The 15,795-nt window shown below is 51.2% G+C and overlaps 2 protein-coding genes across 9 annotated transcripts; one reads left to right on the forward strand and one right to left on the reverse strand.

Moving 5' to 3' along the window:
• Positions 1–3,955: 3,955 nt before the first annotated feature.
• Bcl2l12 (BCL2 like 12) lies at positions 3,956–10,441 on the reverse strand. Of its 3 annotated transcripts, XM_038313473.1 has the most exons (7): positions 10,324–10,441; positions 9,863–9,977; positions 9,571–9,713; positions 7,357–7,443; positions 7,185–7,276; positions 5,756–6,043; positions 3,956–4,165 (listed from the first exon to the last, which is right to left on the reverse strand). In XM_038313473.1, exons 2-7 carry the CDS (start codon positions 9,967–9,969, stop codon positions 4,115–4,117), a joined length of 768 nt encoding a protein of 255 aa, XP_038169401.1. In that variant the 5' UTR covers positions 9,970–9,977; positions 10,324–10,441; the 3' UTR covers positions 3,956–4,114. The 3 variants fall into 3 exon arrangements, 2 of the variants coding, with proteins under 2 accessions (XP_038169401.1, XP_038169402.1); XR_005283452.2 differs by lacking the exon at positions 10,324–10,441 and having other exon boundaries at positions 5,756–6,039; positions 9,863–10,097; XM_038313474.2 differs by lacking the exons at positions 7,185–7,276; positions 10,324–10,441 and having other exon boundaries at positions 5,756–6,039; positions 9,863–10,097.
• Positions 10,442–10,504: 63 nt separating this feature from the next.
• On the forward strand, positions 10,505–15,597 carry Irf3 (interferon regulatory factor 3). Of its 6 annotated transcripts, XM_038313471.2 has the most exons (9): positions 10,505–10,669; positions 10,766–11,004; positions 11,592–11,764; positions 12,762–12,933; positions 13,020–13,090; positions 13,240–13,414; positions 13,507–13,887; positions 14,722–14,837; positions 15,372–15,597. In XM_038313471.2, exons 3-9 carry the CDS (start codon positions 11,600–11,602, stop codon positions 15,534–15,536), a joined length of 1,245 nt encoding a protein of 414 aa, XP_038169399.1. In that variant the 5' UTR covers positions 10,505–10,669; positions 10,766–11,004; positions 11,592–11,599; the 3' UTR covers positions 15,537–15,597. The 6 variants fall into 6 exon arrangements, with proteins under 6 accessions (XP_038169399.1, XP_038169397.1, XP_038169398.1 ...); XM_038313469.2 differs by having other exon boundaries at positions 10,505–11,004; XM_038313470.2 differs by having other exon boundaries at positions 10,505–10,949.
• Positions 15,598–15,795: the final 198 nt, after the last annotated feature.

The raw sequence follows: 15,795 nt of genomic DNA on the forward strand, positions 1-15,795 counted from the left end.
TTACTCTATTAAGTGTGAGTGTCCATGCGTGTGGGCCGAGACGCATGTCTGTGTTATACCCAGATGCGAGAAGTTCCTCAGGAGACCGAGTTCTGTATGTAGAAGCAAAGAGCCTTTATTCTACACAAGTTTGCAAACTCGAACTCTGCGTGTGTCCAAAGTATTGAAGTCATGGGAGAGCCCGAGCTCAGTTAGAGTTGAGTTTTTATAGTAGCAAAGGTGTGGGTAAGGGATTTCTAAGGTTCAGGATCCCTGATTGGCTGACATCTGTCTAGGTGAAGAATGTGTGTCCTGGTGAATGTGTGCTAGCAAGTGATCCTATCTACAGCGGATGGAACGTTAGGAATTTCCTTAGGATGACGGTCTGTTTTTGGGTGGTGCCTCGGTGGTCTCAGTTTGAGGTCCTTCCTGCAACCAGGTATTGCCCCTCAGGGTAAACTACTGAGACTCCGTAAGCTTGTCATGGCTGGGTCCTCCACTGGCTGGTGATCATGGTTGGAACGTTAAGAACTTCCTTTAGATGGTCTGTTCCTATTAAGCTTATCAGGGCTGGGTCCTACTCTCTGGAGGTCACAAAGCAAACTTGCAGGAGTCATTTCTTTACACCAGGTAAATGGAAGGACTTGAACTTAAGTCATTACCATCTGCTGCAGACTCAACACTTTTGACATCTCATTTGACTATTAGTTTAGACAGCCTCACTGTGTAGGCCTTGAGCCTAGAACTTGCAGCACAGATCAGCCTGCCTGTGTCTCGCAAGTGCTGGGATTTAAGGTGTGCAAAAACCTCTCTCAGCTCCTATAATTTCTTTTTCTTTCGTTTTTTTTTTGAGACAGGGTTTCTCTTTGTAGCCCTGGCTGTCCTGGAACTCAGAGATCTGCCTGCCTCTGCTTCCTGAGTGCTGGGATTAAAGGCGTGCACTACCTTCACCGGGCTCAATATGATTTCTTGATTGATTCCTACCTGTCCTGCTACTCTGTCCCAAATCTCAATAGCCCCAGGGCCTTTCCTGCCTACAGTTTACAGTTCTGTCAATCCCCAAGGATTCCCCTCCAGCCTTGGTGCTCCTACCTGCTAGCCCCTGCAACTCACCAGCCCCTCTACCCATGGCCTTTTTGGGCCTCCCAGCACCCCCAGGACCACCTCCGTTCACTTCAGCGTTTCTGGTCCCATCCTAGGTACCTGGGACTCCTGCCATTCTCACGCTTCCATGCTGCCCCCCACTTTGGGGATGGATTTTCCCTACAGCCTGTGAATATAGGACATTCTAATACTCAGCCACTCTAATAAGAGATAACTAACCGGGAATCTGCAGCCCATTCAGATCGCTGCTGATGTAGACTTCTGTGAGGATGCAGAAGCTCAGATAGGATAGGGGAGTGGTCAGGGCTACAGGCTAGAATGATGCGGGCTGCATCGCATTTCAGAAAGGCAAATATGCTGGGCGGTGGTGGAAGGAGTTCCAGGACAGGCTCCAAAGCTACTGAGAAACCCTGTCTCAAAAAACCAAAAAAAAAAAAAAAAAAAAAAACAAACAAAACACTTATTTATTTAGAAATAGGGTTTCTCTGTGTAGCCCTAGCAGTACTGGAATTCACTATGTAGCCAGGCTGGCCTCAGACTCAGAGATCTGCCTGCCTCTGCCACCTGAGTCCTGGGATCAAGGGCGTGTTTTATGAAGAAGGCCTTGGCAAATCTGGAGCCTGTCCACTCAGCAAATGGCAGACATGAGTGCTGGGTTGACGTGTGCTCCGTGGCTGCTGGGAATGTTCAGGTCTTTATGCTTCGGTGGCAAACACTTTATGCTGTAGCCCCAATTTTGTGCTTTTGAAGCAAGGATTCATGTAGCCCACACTATGCAGCTGAGGATGGCCTAGAACCCAATCTCCTAAGTGCTGGGATCCTAGGCCTGCCGCATCGTGCACTGCACAGCTTACAGGTACAGCTAACACACACCCATGAGACCTCTGCTCCACCACCAAGCTACCCCCTCCAGCAACCTCGGGGCAGGACATGGAGCTCAGTGGTTCTCATTCTGGACCGTGACCCCTTCGGGGGTCGAACAGCCCTTTCACAGTGTTGATCTAAGACCACTGGGAAACATATTTACGATTCATAACAGGTAGCAAAATCACAGTCAGGAAGTAGCAACTAAAATAATTTTATGTGGGGCTGGAGAGATGGCTCAGAGGTTAGGAGAACTGACTTTCCTTCCAGAGGTCCTGAGTTCAATTCCCAACAACCACATGGTGGCTCACAACCATCTGTAATGAGATCTGGTGCCCTCTTCTGGAGTGTAGGCACACATGCAGCCAGAACATTGTATACATAATAAATAAAATCTTTTAAAAAATAATAATTTTATGGCTATGGCTGGAGGGGGGTCACCACAGCATGAGGAACTGTAAAGAAGGGTCACTGCATTAGGAAGGTTGAGAACCATTGGCTTAGCTAAAGGATGTGTTACCCATAGCATCAAAAAAAAAAAAAAAAAAAAAAAAACAGCTGGGCACTGCCAGAGTCGGTTGCGTGCCTGTTTCTTCCAGATTGAAACATGTGGCGGACGAGGAGAAGCTTTTGAGATTCAGGAATGTACAAGGCTAAGACTCAGCCAGAAAGGACTCCCAAGTCCTTCACCAGGGTCATAGAAGCAGCTCAGCATTGGCTGGGAGCCCAGCTCCAAGTGAGGTGGTTGGCAGCTGCCTGATGACTCTGCTTCCAGAGGAGTGAATGTCATCTGCACTCGATCCGTATGCCCGCCCGCCCCCAACCAAACACACCTGGACTTGTAATTTTTAAATACTTCTTTAGAAACAGTAAGCCAGAGCTGGAGAGATGGCTCAGAGTTTAAGAGAGGTCCTGAGTTCAATTCCCAGCAACCACATGGTGTCTCACAACCATTTACAGTGAGATCTGGTGCCCTCTTCTGGCATGTACATGTTAGCAGAATATTGTGTGCATAATAATAAATAAATGACAGAAATCAGTAAAGCGGAGTTGGCGCAGCTGCCCAGCAACTAACAGCGATTGTTCTGTTCTTGGGGCCTGTCCGTGGCAGCTAACTAACTGCCTGTAACTCTAGCTCCAGGGGATGTGAAGCCTTATTCTGGCACCTTCCTTGCATGTGATCACACACATACAAACACACACATAAATAAAAACCAATATATAGAAATAAAGGGGCTTGCCGGGCGGTAGTGGCGCACACCTTTAATCCCAGCACTCAGGAGGCAGAGGCTGGCGGATCTCTGTGAGTTCAAGGCCAGCCTGGTCTACAAGAGCTAGTTCCAGTACAGGTTCCAAAGCTACAGAGAAACCCTGCCTCGAAAAAAAATAAAATAAAATCATGTAAGGTGATTTCATCCCTATTTAAAAAGTAAAATAAAAGGGGCTGGAGAGATGGCTCAGAGGTTAAGAGCACTGCCTGCTCTTCCAAAGGTCCTGAGTTCAATTCCCAGCAACCACATGGTGGCTCACAACCATCTGTAATGGGGTCTGGTGCCCTCTTCTGGCCTGCAGGCATACAAGCAGACAGAATACTGTATACATGAAAGGAAAGGAAAGGAAAGGAAGGAAGGAAGGCACTGCACACATGTAGTGTGCATACATACATGCAAACTCTCATAAAAATTGGTATTTTTTTCTTTTTTTTTCGAGACAGGGTTTATCTGTATAACGTTGACTGTTCTGGAACCCACTCTGTAGACCAGGCTGGTCTCAAACTCAGAGATTCACCTGGTTCTGCCTCCCTAGTGCTGACACTAAAGGAATGGGCCACATGCCTGGTGTAAATCAGGACCACCTTTACAAAAAAAGAAAAGAAGATGAAGATGGAGTGTGATAAAGACCCCAACCTTGACCTCTCACCACCACACATATTCCAGTTCACTGAAATGCACATGTACACACACAAACGCACACACACGTAAACTCATAGTCAAACACTTTAGTGCTCTAGTTAAAGAACAAAGATTTTTACTGAAATATTTCTAAACAATCTTTTTGGCAAGAAAAAGAGAAGAATGGTGGTATGGCAGTCACCACCTGAGCCCTGAGAGGAAATACATGTGTCAGCAGCACCTGTGGTCACGCCTGCAGCAGCCTCAGGGAGCACTCAGTCCAGAGGTAAGTTCAGGTCCACAGGTGACACAGCCAGGATGCCTGCCTGCAGGGGACAGAGCCCATACATAAGCTGGACTTCCACTGACACACAGCCAGGATGCCTGCCTGCAGGGGACAGAGCCCATGCAGAAGCTGGACTTCCACTGACACACAGCCAGGATGCCTGCCTGCGGGGGACAGAGCCCATGCAGAAGCTGGGCTCTACCCACTGACACTACCACTGTGATAAAGACAGAAGGGGAGACTGAGGTCCAGAGAGAAGGGATCAGATACCCACAGAGAGAGACGGAAAGGCAGAAAAGGGACAGAGTCCTGGCACTTAAGTAATTCAGTGGCTAGCCATTGTGTGCTGGTTTCTGTCCGCTCTAAGGACTGTATTTTAACTCTGTCACCTCCCTGCCCAGTCTCTGGTCTCCCCTAAGTTCTGGCATCCCTGTTAAAAGAAGCAGGTATGCCAGCTTCTTAGATGAGTTCCACATGTGCATCCTTCCTCTCCATTCTGCTCCAGTGTGGGCTGGATTCCTCCATCACTCACTCCCCACCCCCTGAGCCCAGGGAATGCAGGAGGAACCTACAGATGCTCGCAATAGCATATTCAATCTGGAGAGAACCTGCCGCCTCACCAATGAAACCCACAGTCCTTCCTGCAGGGACTGGCGCCCATCTTCCCTGCAGGAAGGACTGTGGGTCTACCCACGAGGCCAGGACGGTCTATGCACATCTGTATCTCACAGCCCCCATCTCAGGATGATCCAGGGCCCTCCCATGGCTAGCTGTATCTCTACACCACACTTTTCCCCTTCTGAAGTGCTGGGCTCTACCACTGAGCTTTATCCCAACTTTGAGACAAGATCTCACTAAGTTGCCTAGGCTGACCTTGAACCTACTCTCTAGCACAGTATGCTCTTGCCTTAGCCTCTCTGGTACCAGGGATGACAGGCCTGCACCACCAGGTACCATTTTCCCCACCTTTACCTCACTACATAGCCTTAGCTGGTCTGAAATCCTCTATGTATACTAGGCTGGCCTTGTCCTTATAGAGATGCCTGCCTCTGAGTCCTAGGATTAAACATGGCTAACGTATGGCATCATGCCAAGCAGATTTATTTCTGTTTATATGTATAAAATAATAAACAGGGTCCAGGGAAGACCTCACTGGGTTTATACTCAACACAGAAAGCAGAGGTCCATTAGACCTGGGTCACTATTAATCCCTGAAGAATCCCATCCTCTACTACATAGCTACCCTAAAAAGATGAGAGGAGGGGCTGGAGAAATGGCTCAGTGGTTAAGAGCACTGACTGACCCGGGTTCAATTCCCACCACCCACATGGCAGCTCACAACTGTCTGAAAATCCAATTCCAGGGATCTGACACCTTCACACCAATGCACATAAAATAAATAAATCAAAAAATTTTAAAAACAAGAAGAGAGGACTAGGGAGCTATAAGAGCTCCTCTCACAACTGCTGCCCAAGCCCGATGGCATCAGAAGTCAGCACAGTGCATACAGCAAGTGCTCAATAAGCACGCGATGGAGTAAATGGAGCTGGGAATTGTGGAAGGAAACCTAACATGTCACCCATCAAATGGCAGTAGGGTAAACTGAGGCCTGGAGGGATGTGCGACTTACCCAGCCCCCATGGGCCTGGATCCAGGGCGCAAAGCTGTGTACATGTTCCACACTGAAGCTGGCCAGGGTACCCCCCAGCCCGGCCACGCGCCGGCTCAGCTCCATAGCCAGAGCCAGGCGAGCCAATGGCTCCGGGGATGGCGGTGGGGGCGCCGGGCATGGCAACGAGGGGCTTGCACAGCTTGGGGAGGAGCTGACTTCGCGACTGGAGAAGAGTTCCACAAGACGGGCGAAGGAGCCCGCTGACAGGCGAGCAAGTTTCCGGTGCAGAGCTGGGTCAGAAGCTAGCTGAGGGGCAGAGGGGCAGCGTCAGCTAACTGCACCCCTCCGCAAACACCCCTCCAGCCCAAACACAAAGTCCCACCCAATCATCCTCTATGGTCTTGGCCAATGGACTTCCAGAAAGGGGGTCTAGCTAGACTCACAGCCAAGTAGAGTTCTGAGTTCTAAGTAACAAGTTTTCCTTTAGTTAAGAGCCCCTGAAGCCAAGCCTGGAGTGGAGGCGCACACCTTTGATCCCAGCACTCAGGAGGCAAAGGCAGGCAGATCTCTGAGTTCGATGCCAGCCTGATTTACAAGTGAGTTCCAGGACAGCCAGGAATAGAGAAACCCTGTCTCCAGAGGAGGGAAAAAAGAGTGGTTGAAGCCATTTACAGAAACCTTGTTTCCTACCAGATAATCGCTGTCCAGCTCTGAAAGCCAATCAGGTTCCGGAAACCCGGAAGCGACACTTCAGCGGGCATTTCCTCCATATTGTGAGCTGTATCCTCACTGTAGTCAATCAGGGTTCTTTTGTTGGTTTTAGAGCCAGGGTTTCACTATGCAGCCCTGGCTGGTCTTGAAGTCATAGAGCTCTGTCTGCCTCTGCCTCCCAACTGCTGGGATTAAAGGCCTGCACCCATGTCCCACCTTATTTTGTTGAAACGATGTCTCCCTGGGCAGCCCTGGAACTCGTTCTGTGGCACAGGAGAAAGCTGAACTAGTGAAAACCTCCTGCCTCACATTCGCAGCGTGCTGGAGGAAAGTGTGTGTCACCATGCCTACTACAATCAAATTTTATACACCTGCTCACAGCCATTCTCTTTCCTGGCTCATGTTCTGATCTCTTTGTTGTTCTTTGTTTTTGAGTATTTGACTTGGGGGAGAGGGTGATAGAGAGGAATGTTAAGGACCTCAGGTCACTAGGCGAGGGCTGTGCCGTGATCCAATCTCTAGTGCCTCTAGTGGTTGACTGGATTCCCCTGGCATGCTGTTGGTCCACGGGTACACTGATTTAAAGTCCCACCGTGGTGAAGCTCCAAAGCTCCTGTAAAGATGATCTGGTGTTCACTGAACACTGGAGCCTCACCTGTTCACCAAGACAATGCAAGTCCTGTTTCTGCCCATTCCCATTACTGCCCTCTCAGAGGCATAGAGCATAGCCAGTCACCTTTTGGTTGATGACTTCTGCTTCCTCCTCCAGCAAGGCTACCAGCCTCCTTAGCAGGGCTTCCTTTTCTGTGGGTGGGGGTCCCTGGAACTCTGGGGGTAAGAAGAGAACGGACTGAGGGGGTCCTGGCCTCACCCCACTCTCACCTGTCCCAGGCTCCTCCGCTGCTTACCTGGGCTGGGGGGAGATCTCAGTTGCTCTTGGACCAATTTTTCCAGACGCTGGGCAACCATGGCATAGAAGTCTGACGTAGCTGGACCTAATGGAAAGAAGAATTCTTTGTCTACAGAACAGGATATACTTATGAATTTTCTCCTCCAAACCACCTTACTAGACAGCAACAATTTTCAGTTCACAAAGGGGTAAAAACTAGGCCATGAGAGAATTTGGTAAAAGATGTCAAAATCCTTAGCCTTTCTACTTTGTTGCACCCTCAGATTACACTGAAACTTTGGAGGTTCTTCCATCCACGAGGGCAAGCACGGCACTCCTGTTGTCACCTCACCCTTGTCCAGCTCCCAGAGGAGCAACCGAGCAGACTCACCTCTGAAGCCACACTTTTCTTCTAGGTAAGCCATCTATTAGGTATGCTCCATTAAAATGATTTTTTAAATTTTATGTATATGGAGGTTCTGCTTGCATGTGTCTGTATGCCACTTGGGTGCATGATGCCCATGAAGGCCAGAAAAAGACATCAGAGGTTGAATGATCCAGCAGCTGGGTTCAATTCCCACCACCCACATGGTGGCTCTCAATTTTCTATGACTCCAGATCCATGAAATCCAATGCTCTTTTGATGGCGCACGCCTTTACTCCCAGCACTCGGGAGGCAGAGGCAGGTGGATCTCTGTGAGTTCGAGGCCAGCCTGGTCTACAGAGTGAGTTCCAGGACAGCCAGGGCTGCTACAGAGAAACCCTGTCTCGAAATACAAACAGTAAACAAACAAAGGAGAACAGAAAATAGTGAGGGAACAGGTGCTGCCAGGAGCTCCACCAGCAGGGAGAGGAAGTGGGAGGAAGATCTCAAGTTCACTGAAGAAAGAATAAGAGACGCCGGGGGCCAGCCAGCCAGACACAGAGGAAGCAAGATAGCAGGACGTACAGAATGAAGAAAAGGTAAAAAGCCTGGGGCAAAACATAGATGAATAAAAACAGGTTAAATGAAACTCTAAGAGCTAGTAGGCCAACCTAAGCAAGGCCGAGCACGCATAATAATGTCTCCACGTCATGATTTGGGAGGTAGTTGGTGGCCTAAGAAAAAAGTCCATTACGTGGGACAGCCAGACTGTTTCACAGAGAAACCGTGTCTCAAAAAACAAAAAAAAAAAAAAAAGAAAAAAAATTTTTTTCAATGAATATGGGTGTTTTGCCTGCATGTGTGTCTGTGTGCCAAGCGCATGCCTGAAGACCTTGTAGGCCTCTTTCCTCTGCTTCCTAATATGCACTCCTGTACCTCATGTGCTGATGGCAGGCATTCTACTGACTCGACTACGTCAGCAGCTTTCTGTAATTCAGGTTGGCCTTAAGCCCACAGCAATCCTTCTGCCTCAGCTCCCAAGTGCTGATTACAGCAATGCGCCCCCACACCCAGGCCTACTGATCACTGATCAAGTCCTAATACTCCTTCCAGTCTTCTCGACTACTTGACATTACCAGTTGGCTAAGGAGTTGTGATTGACAACCATGTGTCCTGTCTCATGCCCTGGGGTACTAGTGCCACAAGTAGTCTTCCCTAAGATTTTAAGAGTCAGGGAAGCACCTATGTAAAGAGATGATTACCTAAGAAGGCTGCCAGAGCACCTCCCTGGTCAACCACAGAATTGCTCAGTAGAAATCCAAGCTCAGCCCAGCGGTGGTGGCGCACACCTTTAATCCCAGCACTCAGGAGGCAGAGGCAGGCGGATCTCTGTGAGTTCGAGGCCAGCCTGGTCTACAAGAGCTAATTCCAGGACAGGCTCCAAAGCTACAGAGAAACCCTGTCTCGAACCCCCCCCCCCCAAAAAAAAAAATTCAAGCTCAACGCTGGGCAGAGGTGGTTTAGGCCTTTAATTCCAGTACTTGGGAGGCAGAGACAGGAAGATCTCTGTCGGTCTGAGGCCAGTCTGGTCTTCAGCGGGAGTTCTAGGACAGCCAGGGCTACTTAGGGGAAACCCTGCCTCTGAGGCTCTATTTAACGATGCGTGCCTGTGATTCCAGAACGAGGTAGGCTGACACAGGAGGCTCCAGCAACTGAGACTATGTTTCAACACTGCCCTTACCCTCTAGAAAGAAGTCTAACTTTGAAGGGGAAGAGTTGGGGCTAAACCTGAGCAGTGCTGGCCTTTAACAGGTACCAAAGCTCCTAGCCATTAAAGTTTCACAGGTAACCAGTGTAAAAACCTCTTACCAGGTCCCGAGTCATAGCAGGGGCGTAGGGGAAGGAAGCAGGGCCGAGAGGACTCCGGGGGAGGGACTCCTCTACCCAGGGGACAAGGGAGGCATCTTCGGAGACGACTCAGGAAATCTGTTGGCTCCTCTTGGGCAGGGCTCCTGGGGACAAAAATCTCAGAGTAACCCCATGGAAGATCACTCTTGAAAGTGGAGTCAGGCATATGGGGTCAGATCTGAAGGGAAGAGACAGGTGGGGACCAGTACTCACGAAGACCTTCCAGTCTGGCCCTGGGGGAGTGGCCACTCACCTGGGTGGTGTTGGGACCGGGCACCCAGCAGCTTCACCGCGCCTAAGGAAAGCTGCCAGAACCCTCAGTGTGTCCTCTCGGAGCCCCAGCTCTTCAGAGCCGGCCATGGAGGCACCTGAGGGAGAGGACAGAGGATGAACCAGTGGGACAGTTGATTCTGTCGAGGGAAAGAGGGTCTGGAGAGAGGAGGTAACTGAGTGCTAGAACTACTACTACATCGAGGTACTTAAGTCCTTAGAGGCTAGGGTACTACTAATCCCAGTACGCCTTGCGGCACTCATTAGCCCGGTTTCCCCGTTTATTCGCCGAGCAGCCTGCTGGGAGATGTAGTTCCAACTACCTCTGGCTGGCACCGGAGATCCTGGGAGCTTGGACCTCAGAGAGACAAGAGTGGCTGTGGCCGCCCCAGCAACTGGTTCCCCTCGCTTTCTGCTCTGATCCTTTCCTGGAACCCCGCTCACCTTGTTCGGGGTTCTGTTCTAGTTGCGCCGGGGCCCACGCTTTCACTCAATTTCAACAAACTTTTCGGAAATTCAACTTTCCCGCGCCTGCGCACTGGGCCGACCTGGTAACCGCCCCAACGTAGAAGGGGCGGGGCGTTGTGTTGTATCATTTGCATATGGCTTTCCCAGCATGCTTGTGGGCGGAAGGCCAAAAAAGGGCATTGAGGGAATTGGGTTGCGCCAATAAGTAGCCTCTTTGCTTTTGGGTTTCTTACCCAAATTATGAGAAAACTGTTTTTATCTCAAAATATCGTTAGAAAAGAAAGTCCCAGCGCTCGGAGGCTTAGCTGACAGGAGGGAAAAGGTGCGTGGCTGCGAGTCTCAGAACTACTGAGGCCCCGACACCAGTGTTGGCCCCAGCGCCCCAGCGCCCCACGAGTGCACGATTCCTCCCCGGTAGGTAACGCGGAAGAATCGGACGGGTGGCGGCCTCAGGGCACAGCATGGGGCAGCCCAGACGTGCAGGAGCTCGGCGACCGAAAACCAGAAGGGCCGTACGTTGAAGACGTAGGTCTGCAGTCTCACCACCCAGGCTGAGGACTATGAGAGATTGCTGCAAGTTCAAGGCCAGCCTGGGCTCCAGAGTGAGTGCCAGGCCGGGCTGGACCACAGAATGAGCTCCAGGCCAGCCTGGGTTATGTGAGTTGAAGACCAACCTGAGGCTATCTTGGTTTACAGAGGGCGTTCGAGGCCAGCCTGGGCTACATAGTCCCAGGCCAATCTGGGTTGCAAAGAGAGTTGAAGACCAGACTGGGCTACACAGCAAGTTCAAGGCCAGCCTATGCAGTTCTAGGCCCTTTCTAAAAACGTCAGTAAAAATAATATAGGAAAACCAAAACAGAAGAAGCTTGGAGAGAGGCGACTGCACTTGGAAGCATGTAGGAGAAGACTGGAAATGAGCAAGGGAACTGTGGGTGAAGGAGCAGTCACGGTCCTGAAAAGACTAGAAACAGAGGGCTCCACCCTAGAAGTGGGTGCCTGCTTTGGATAATAGAGAGGGGCTTACATTTATAAAAGAAGGAACCGATGGGTAGGTAGAGTTTCTACTGGAGAAGCTGGGGTAAGAAAGACAGCCCCACTAGGTATGGAAGGGTGGGAAGGAGTTTCCCATTTGTACCCCACAAAAGCATGAGTGAAAGAAAGCTTCTTCCGCTGTGGCGGTTCGCTGAGGTTTGAGTGCTTTTGCTCCTTGACATGCATACTCAGGAACTGCCCTGTGTGCGCAGGCCCAAGCATGGGAACCCCGAAACCGCGGATCTTGCCCTGGCTTGTGTCGCAGCTGGACCTGGGGCAATTGGAAGGCGTGGCCTGGCTGGACGAGAGCCGCACTCGGTTCCGGATCCCATGGAAGCATGGCCTGCGGCAGGACGCCCAGATGGCTGACTTTGGCATCTTTCAGGTGCGACGTCGGAGAGGCGTTCCTGGGCGTGGCTAGTTAGGGGCGGGGTCTTGCTAATGAAGGTAGATGGGATTGGAGGGATAGACAGGAATTGCTTGGCCGATTCCAAGAATAGAACTCGGAAAGCAAGTTTGGGTCACTTAAAGAACGTTCTGTAGTAGAGGTTCTCAACCTGTAGTACTTCCACGGGGGTCGCACGTCGGATATTTGCATTACAATTCATAACAGTAGTAAAACTAGTTATGAAGTAGTAACAAAAAATTTTGTAAAATATGTTATTTATTATGTATACAGTGTTCTGCCTGCATGTACACCTGCAGGCCAGAAGAGGGAACCAGATCTCATAGATGGTTGTGAGCCACCATGTGGTTGCTGGGACTTGAACTCAGGACCTCTGGAAGAGCAGTCAGTGCTCTTAACTTCTGAGCCATCTCTCCAGCCCCAACAAAAATAATTTTATGGTTGGAGTCACCACAAGGAACTGCATTAAAGGATCGCAGAATTGGGAAAGTTGAGAACCACTGCTGCAGAGAATGAGAGATCTTTGTGGGTGGGCTCGATTTTAGAACCCTTAAAGTTTGAGCTTGCCTCATAGATGGGGTTATTAGTTGCCAAATTGGCATGGACTAGTGGTAGTAATAGAGAGAATGTGAGACTTGGTCCTGAAGGTGTCCTGGGGTGGGTACCAAGTAGGTCCTAGGTTAGCTTGAAGGTGAGCACTGTGGTAGGGTTTGTAATCCCAGCACTGGTGGCGGCAGCAGGACGGTGACTAGTGGGAGCCCAGCCTCAATTAGTGTGTGAGACCCTGTTTCAAAGCCAAAGAGGATTTCTTTTTGGTGTTGAAAGGAGTGGATAAGGATAAGGATGGAAATAGGGGCCCGGTGAGTGCGAGACCTTGGGTCTGAAGCTACAGGATGGAACATGGTGGGAGGTGTCAGAAAGTCAGGGCAGAACCTAAATCCTCTCCCTTCTTATCCTGGAATCACTGGTGTGTCAGGCCTGGGCTGAAGCCAGTGGTGCCTACATCCCAGGGAAGGATAAGCCCGACCTGTCAACCTGGAAGAGGAATTTCAGGTCAGCCCTGAACCGGAAAGAAGTGTTGCGACTAGCCGATGACCAGAGCAAGGACCCTTTTGACCCTCATAAAGTGTATGAGTTTGTGACCCCAGGTGTGTGTAACCAGGCTGGCTTGGGTGCAGACCTTGGGATCGGGAGGATCTCTACCCTTCTTTCAACCCACCCTCTCTTTGGACAGCAGCAAGGGACTTTGCACATCTGGACACCTCTCCTGATCCCAATGGCAAAAGCAGTCTATCTGATCTCCAGGTGAGGAGGAGATCATCTTGCCCTGTCCCTGTTAGGTCAACCCTTCCTCCCCAGCCCAGCTTTTACCCCTGGACCCCATTCCTTCACCATTCTGCTCCCGTCCTGACTCAGCTGAGGCTGTTAACTAGACCAGCTCTTTCCTCCTCCAGGAAGACCTCCCGGAATTTCTGGGTAACATGGTCTTGGAACCTCTCCCAGATGAAGGGTCTTCGGGCCTGGCTATTGCTCCTGATCACTCTCAACTACTACTAAGCCCAAATCTGGACAACCTCCCAAACCTGGCACCCCAGGAAAATCCACTGAGGCAGCTGCTAGCTGAGGAACGTGAGTGCCAGCTGTGGGGTAGGAGGGGCTGCAGCAGGGGCGGCGGCCCTCACTCTGGTCCTTCATCTCTCCCTTTTCATGCCGCCACACAGAATGGGAGTTCGAAGTGACCGCTTTCTATCGGGGCCGGCAGGTCTTCCAGCAGACACTCTTTTGCCCAGGGGGCCTGCGGCTGGTGGGCACCACAGCTGATAATAGGACACAGCCCGGACAGCCAGTCACCCTGCCAGACCCTGAGGGGTTTCTGACGGACAGGCTTGTGAGAGAGTATGTGAGCCAAGTACTCAAGGGGCTGGGCAAGGGGCTGTTTCTGTGGCGGTCAGGGCAGTGTCTCCGGGCCCAGCGTCTGGGGCACTCCCGTTCCTTCTGGGCTCTGGGTGACGAGCTGCTTCCAGACAGTGGGCGAGGGCCTGATGGAGAGGTTCCCAAAGACCAGGACGGAGGTGTGTTCGACCTTGGGCCCTTTGTGACAGGTGAGTACCCTATGGGGATTGACAGGCCATGGTGGTGGACTGTATTCAGAGCCTGCTACTCTACTCTGCGGCAAAGGACAGGCCTGCACCACCAAGTTTGGGGGCTGGCTGCTGTAACTGTTGACCCTCATGTAGTACAGGCACTATAAGATGCTCTGGCAACTATTTTATGGTGATATACAGAAATGATGCTGGGGCGGGGTTTGGCTCAATGGTAGTGCCCCTGCAAACTACAGGACAAATACGTGCCCTAGAGCTCTGCTGTCCAGCACCTGCCTCCGGTGTTTTCACTAAACACATGGGACCGCCGAGAACCCACAAAGAGCCAAGTGAGATGGAGAATCTTGAAGCTGTTTGAGAAAGGGCCTCTGAACCCAGGCCTCCCTGGGGTAGGGCGCCTGGTGTGAGCTGGTGCTCGGCCTGGCATTGCATTTCTATTACATACAGGAGTTCTCTGAAGCAGGGTCTCATTGCTTCGTCTGGCCTTAAATGCATTCCTCCTGGCAGTCCTCAAAGGCTGGAATGACAGTGTCAGTTCAGAGAACCCCAGCAAGGCCCGAGTTGTTAAGGAGCTGTCCCAACAGCCTCCTACACTGAGCTACTAGGCCCACCCTCCTCTCTGTGGAGCCCCTGGGTGGGGTGGGCTGACATCTCACCTCCACAGTGCTGCTGAAGGAGGAAAGGAGATATGGGTGAGCTGTGTCTGCAGGGAACTGCCCAGAAAGGCAGTGCCTATGGTGGCGGCAGAGAATTAGCAGGGAAGACAGTAAGTTGAGTGCGTGGAAAGCGTAGAGGGTCATCCTTTCTTTTCTGACCTGACTCCTGGGTTCCCAGATCTGATTGCCTTCATGGAAGGAAGTGGACACTCCCCACGCTACACTCTGTGGTTCTGTGTAGGGGAGTCGTGGCCCCAGGACCAGCCGTGGGTCAAGAGACTGGTGATGGTCAAGGTGACAGCTGTCTTGTGCTTCTGGGGCTGGGAGGGTCCATTTGTGGAGGAACCTGCAGCAGCCAGGGATTTAAACTCCTGGAAGCCCCTCCAAGAAACAGCAACTCAGCTGGGTGGTGGCTGCGCATGCCTTTAATCCCAGCACTTGGGAGGCAGAGAGACAGGCAGATCTTTGTGAGTTTGAGGTCAGCCTGGTCTCCAGAGCAAGTTCCAGGACAGGCTCCAAAGCTACAGAGAAACCCTGTCTCAAAAAAACAAAAGAAACAGCATCTTCCACAGGGCTCCACAGCCACTGTTCCCCATCTTCAGCAGGGCCTACCATCACAGCTTATTCTAACACTAGACCCTGAGCTGTGTCAGCTGCTAGTCTGCAGCCTTTCAAGTATTCAGCTCCCAGAAGCCCCATTGGTTATGGCTGTGGGAGGGGGAACTACAGTTCCTAACAGCCATAGCTTGAGGGAGAATCCACCCTGGGCTATGCTGGGAGCTTGCACCTGATTAACGATTTGCCCTGATTCATTCCTGCACCATGTAGGTTGTTCCCACGTGTCTTAAGGAGCTGTTAGAGATGGCTCGGGAAGGGGGAGCCTCCTCACTGAGAACTGTGGATTTGCACATCTCCAACAGCCAGCCTATCTCCTTCACTTCTGACCAGTACAAGGCCTACCTCCAGGACTTGGTGGAGGGCATGGACTTCTAGGCCACCAGAGACACCTGAGCCCTGCCCAGCTGCCACAATAAAGCAGTTTATGCTACCATCACACGTCTGTCTGGTGTTTGCTGTCCCCAAGCTGATTACTCTACAGAGGTCTCAGTTTGCCCACATGCAGCTGGAGTTTAGGTGCTCGGTGAGTGAGGCCCAAGGGGCAAGGGCAGCATGGTTACCAGCTCTTGACCTCTCCCCACGGTCATGGAAAAAGTATCACAAAGGAGGCGGGAGACAGGCCAGGCCCGGGGCT

Source organism: Arvicola amphibius, chromosome 12 (genome assembly GCF_903992535.2).
Source record: "Arvicola amphibius chromosome 12, mArvAmp1.2, whole genome shotgun sequence".
Classification (NCBI taxonomy): Eukaryota; Metazoa; Chordata; class Mammalia; order Rodentia; family Cricetidae; genus Arvicola; species Arvicola amphibius.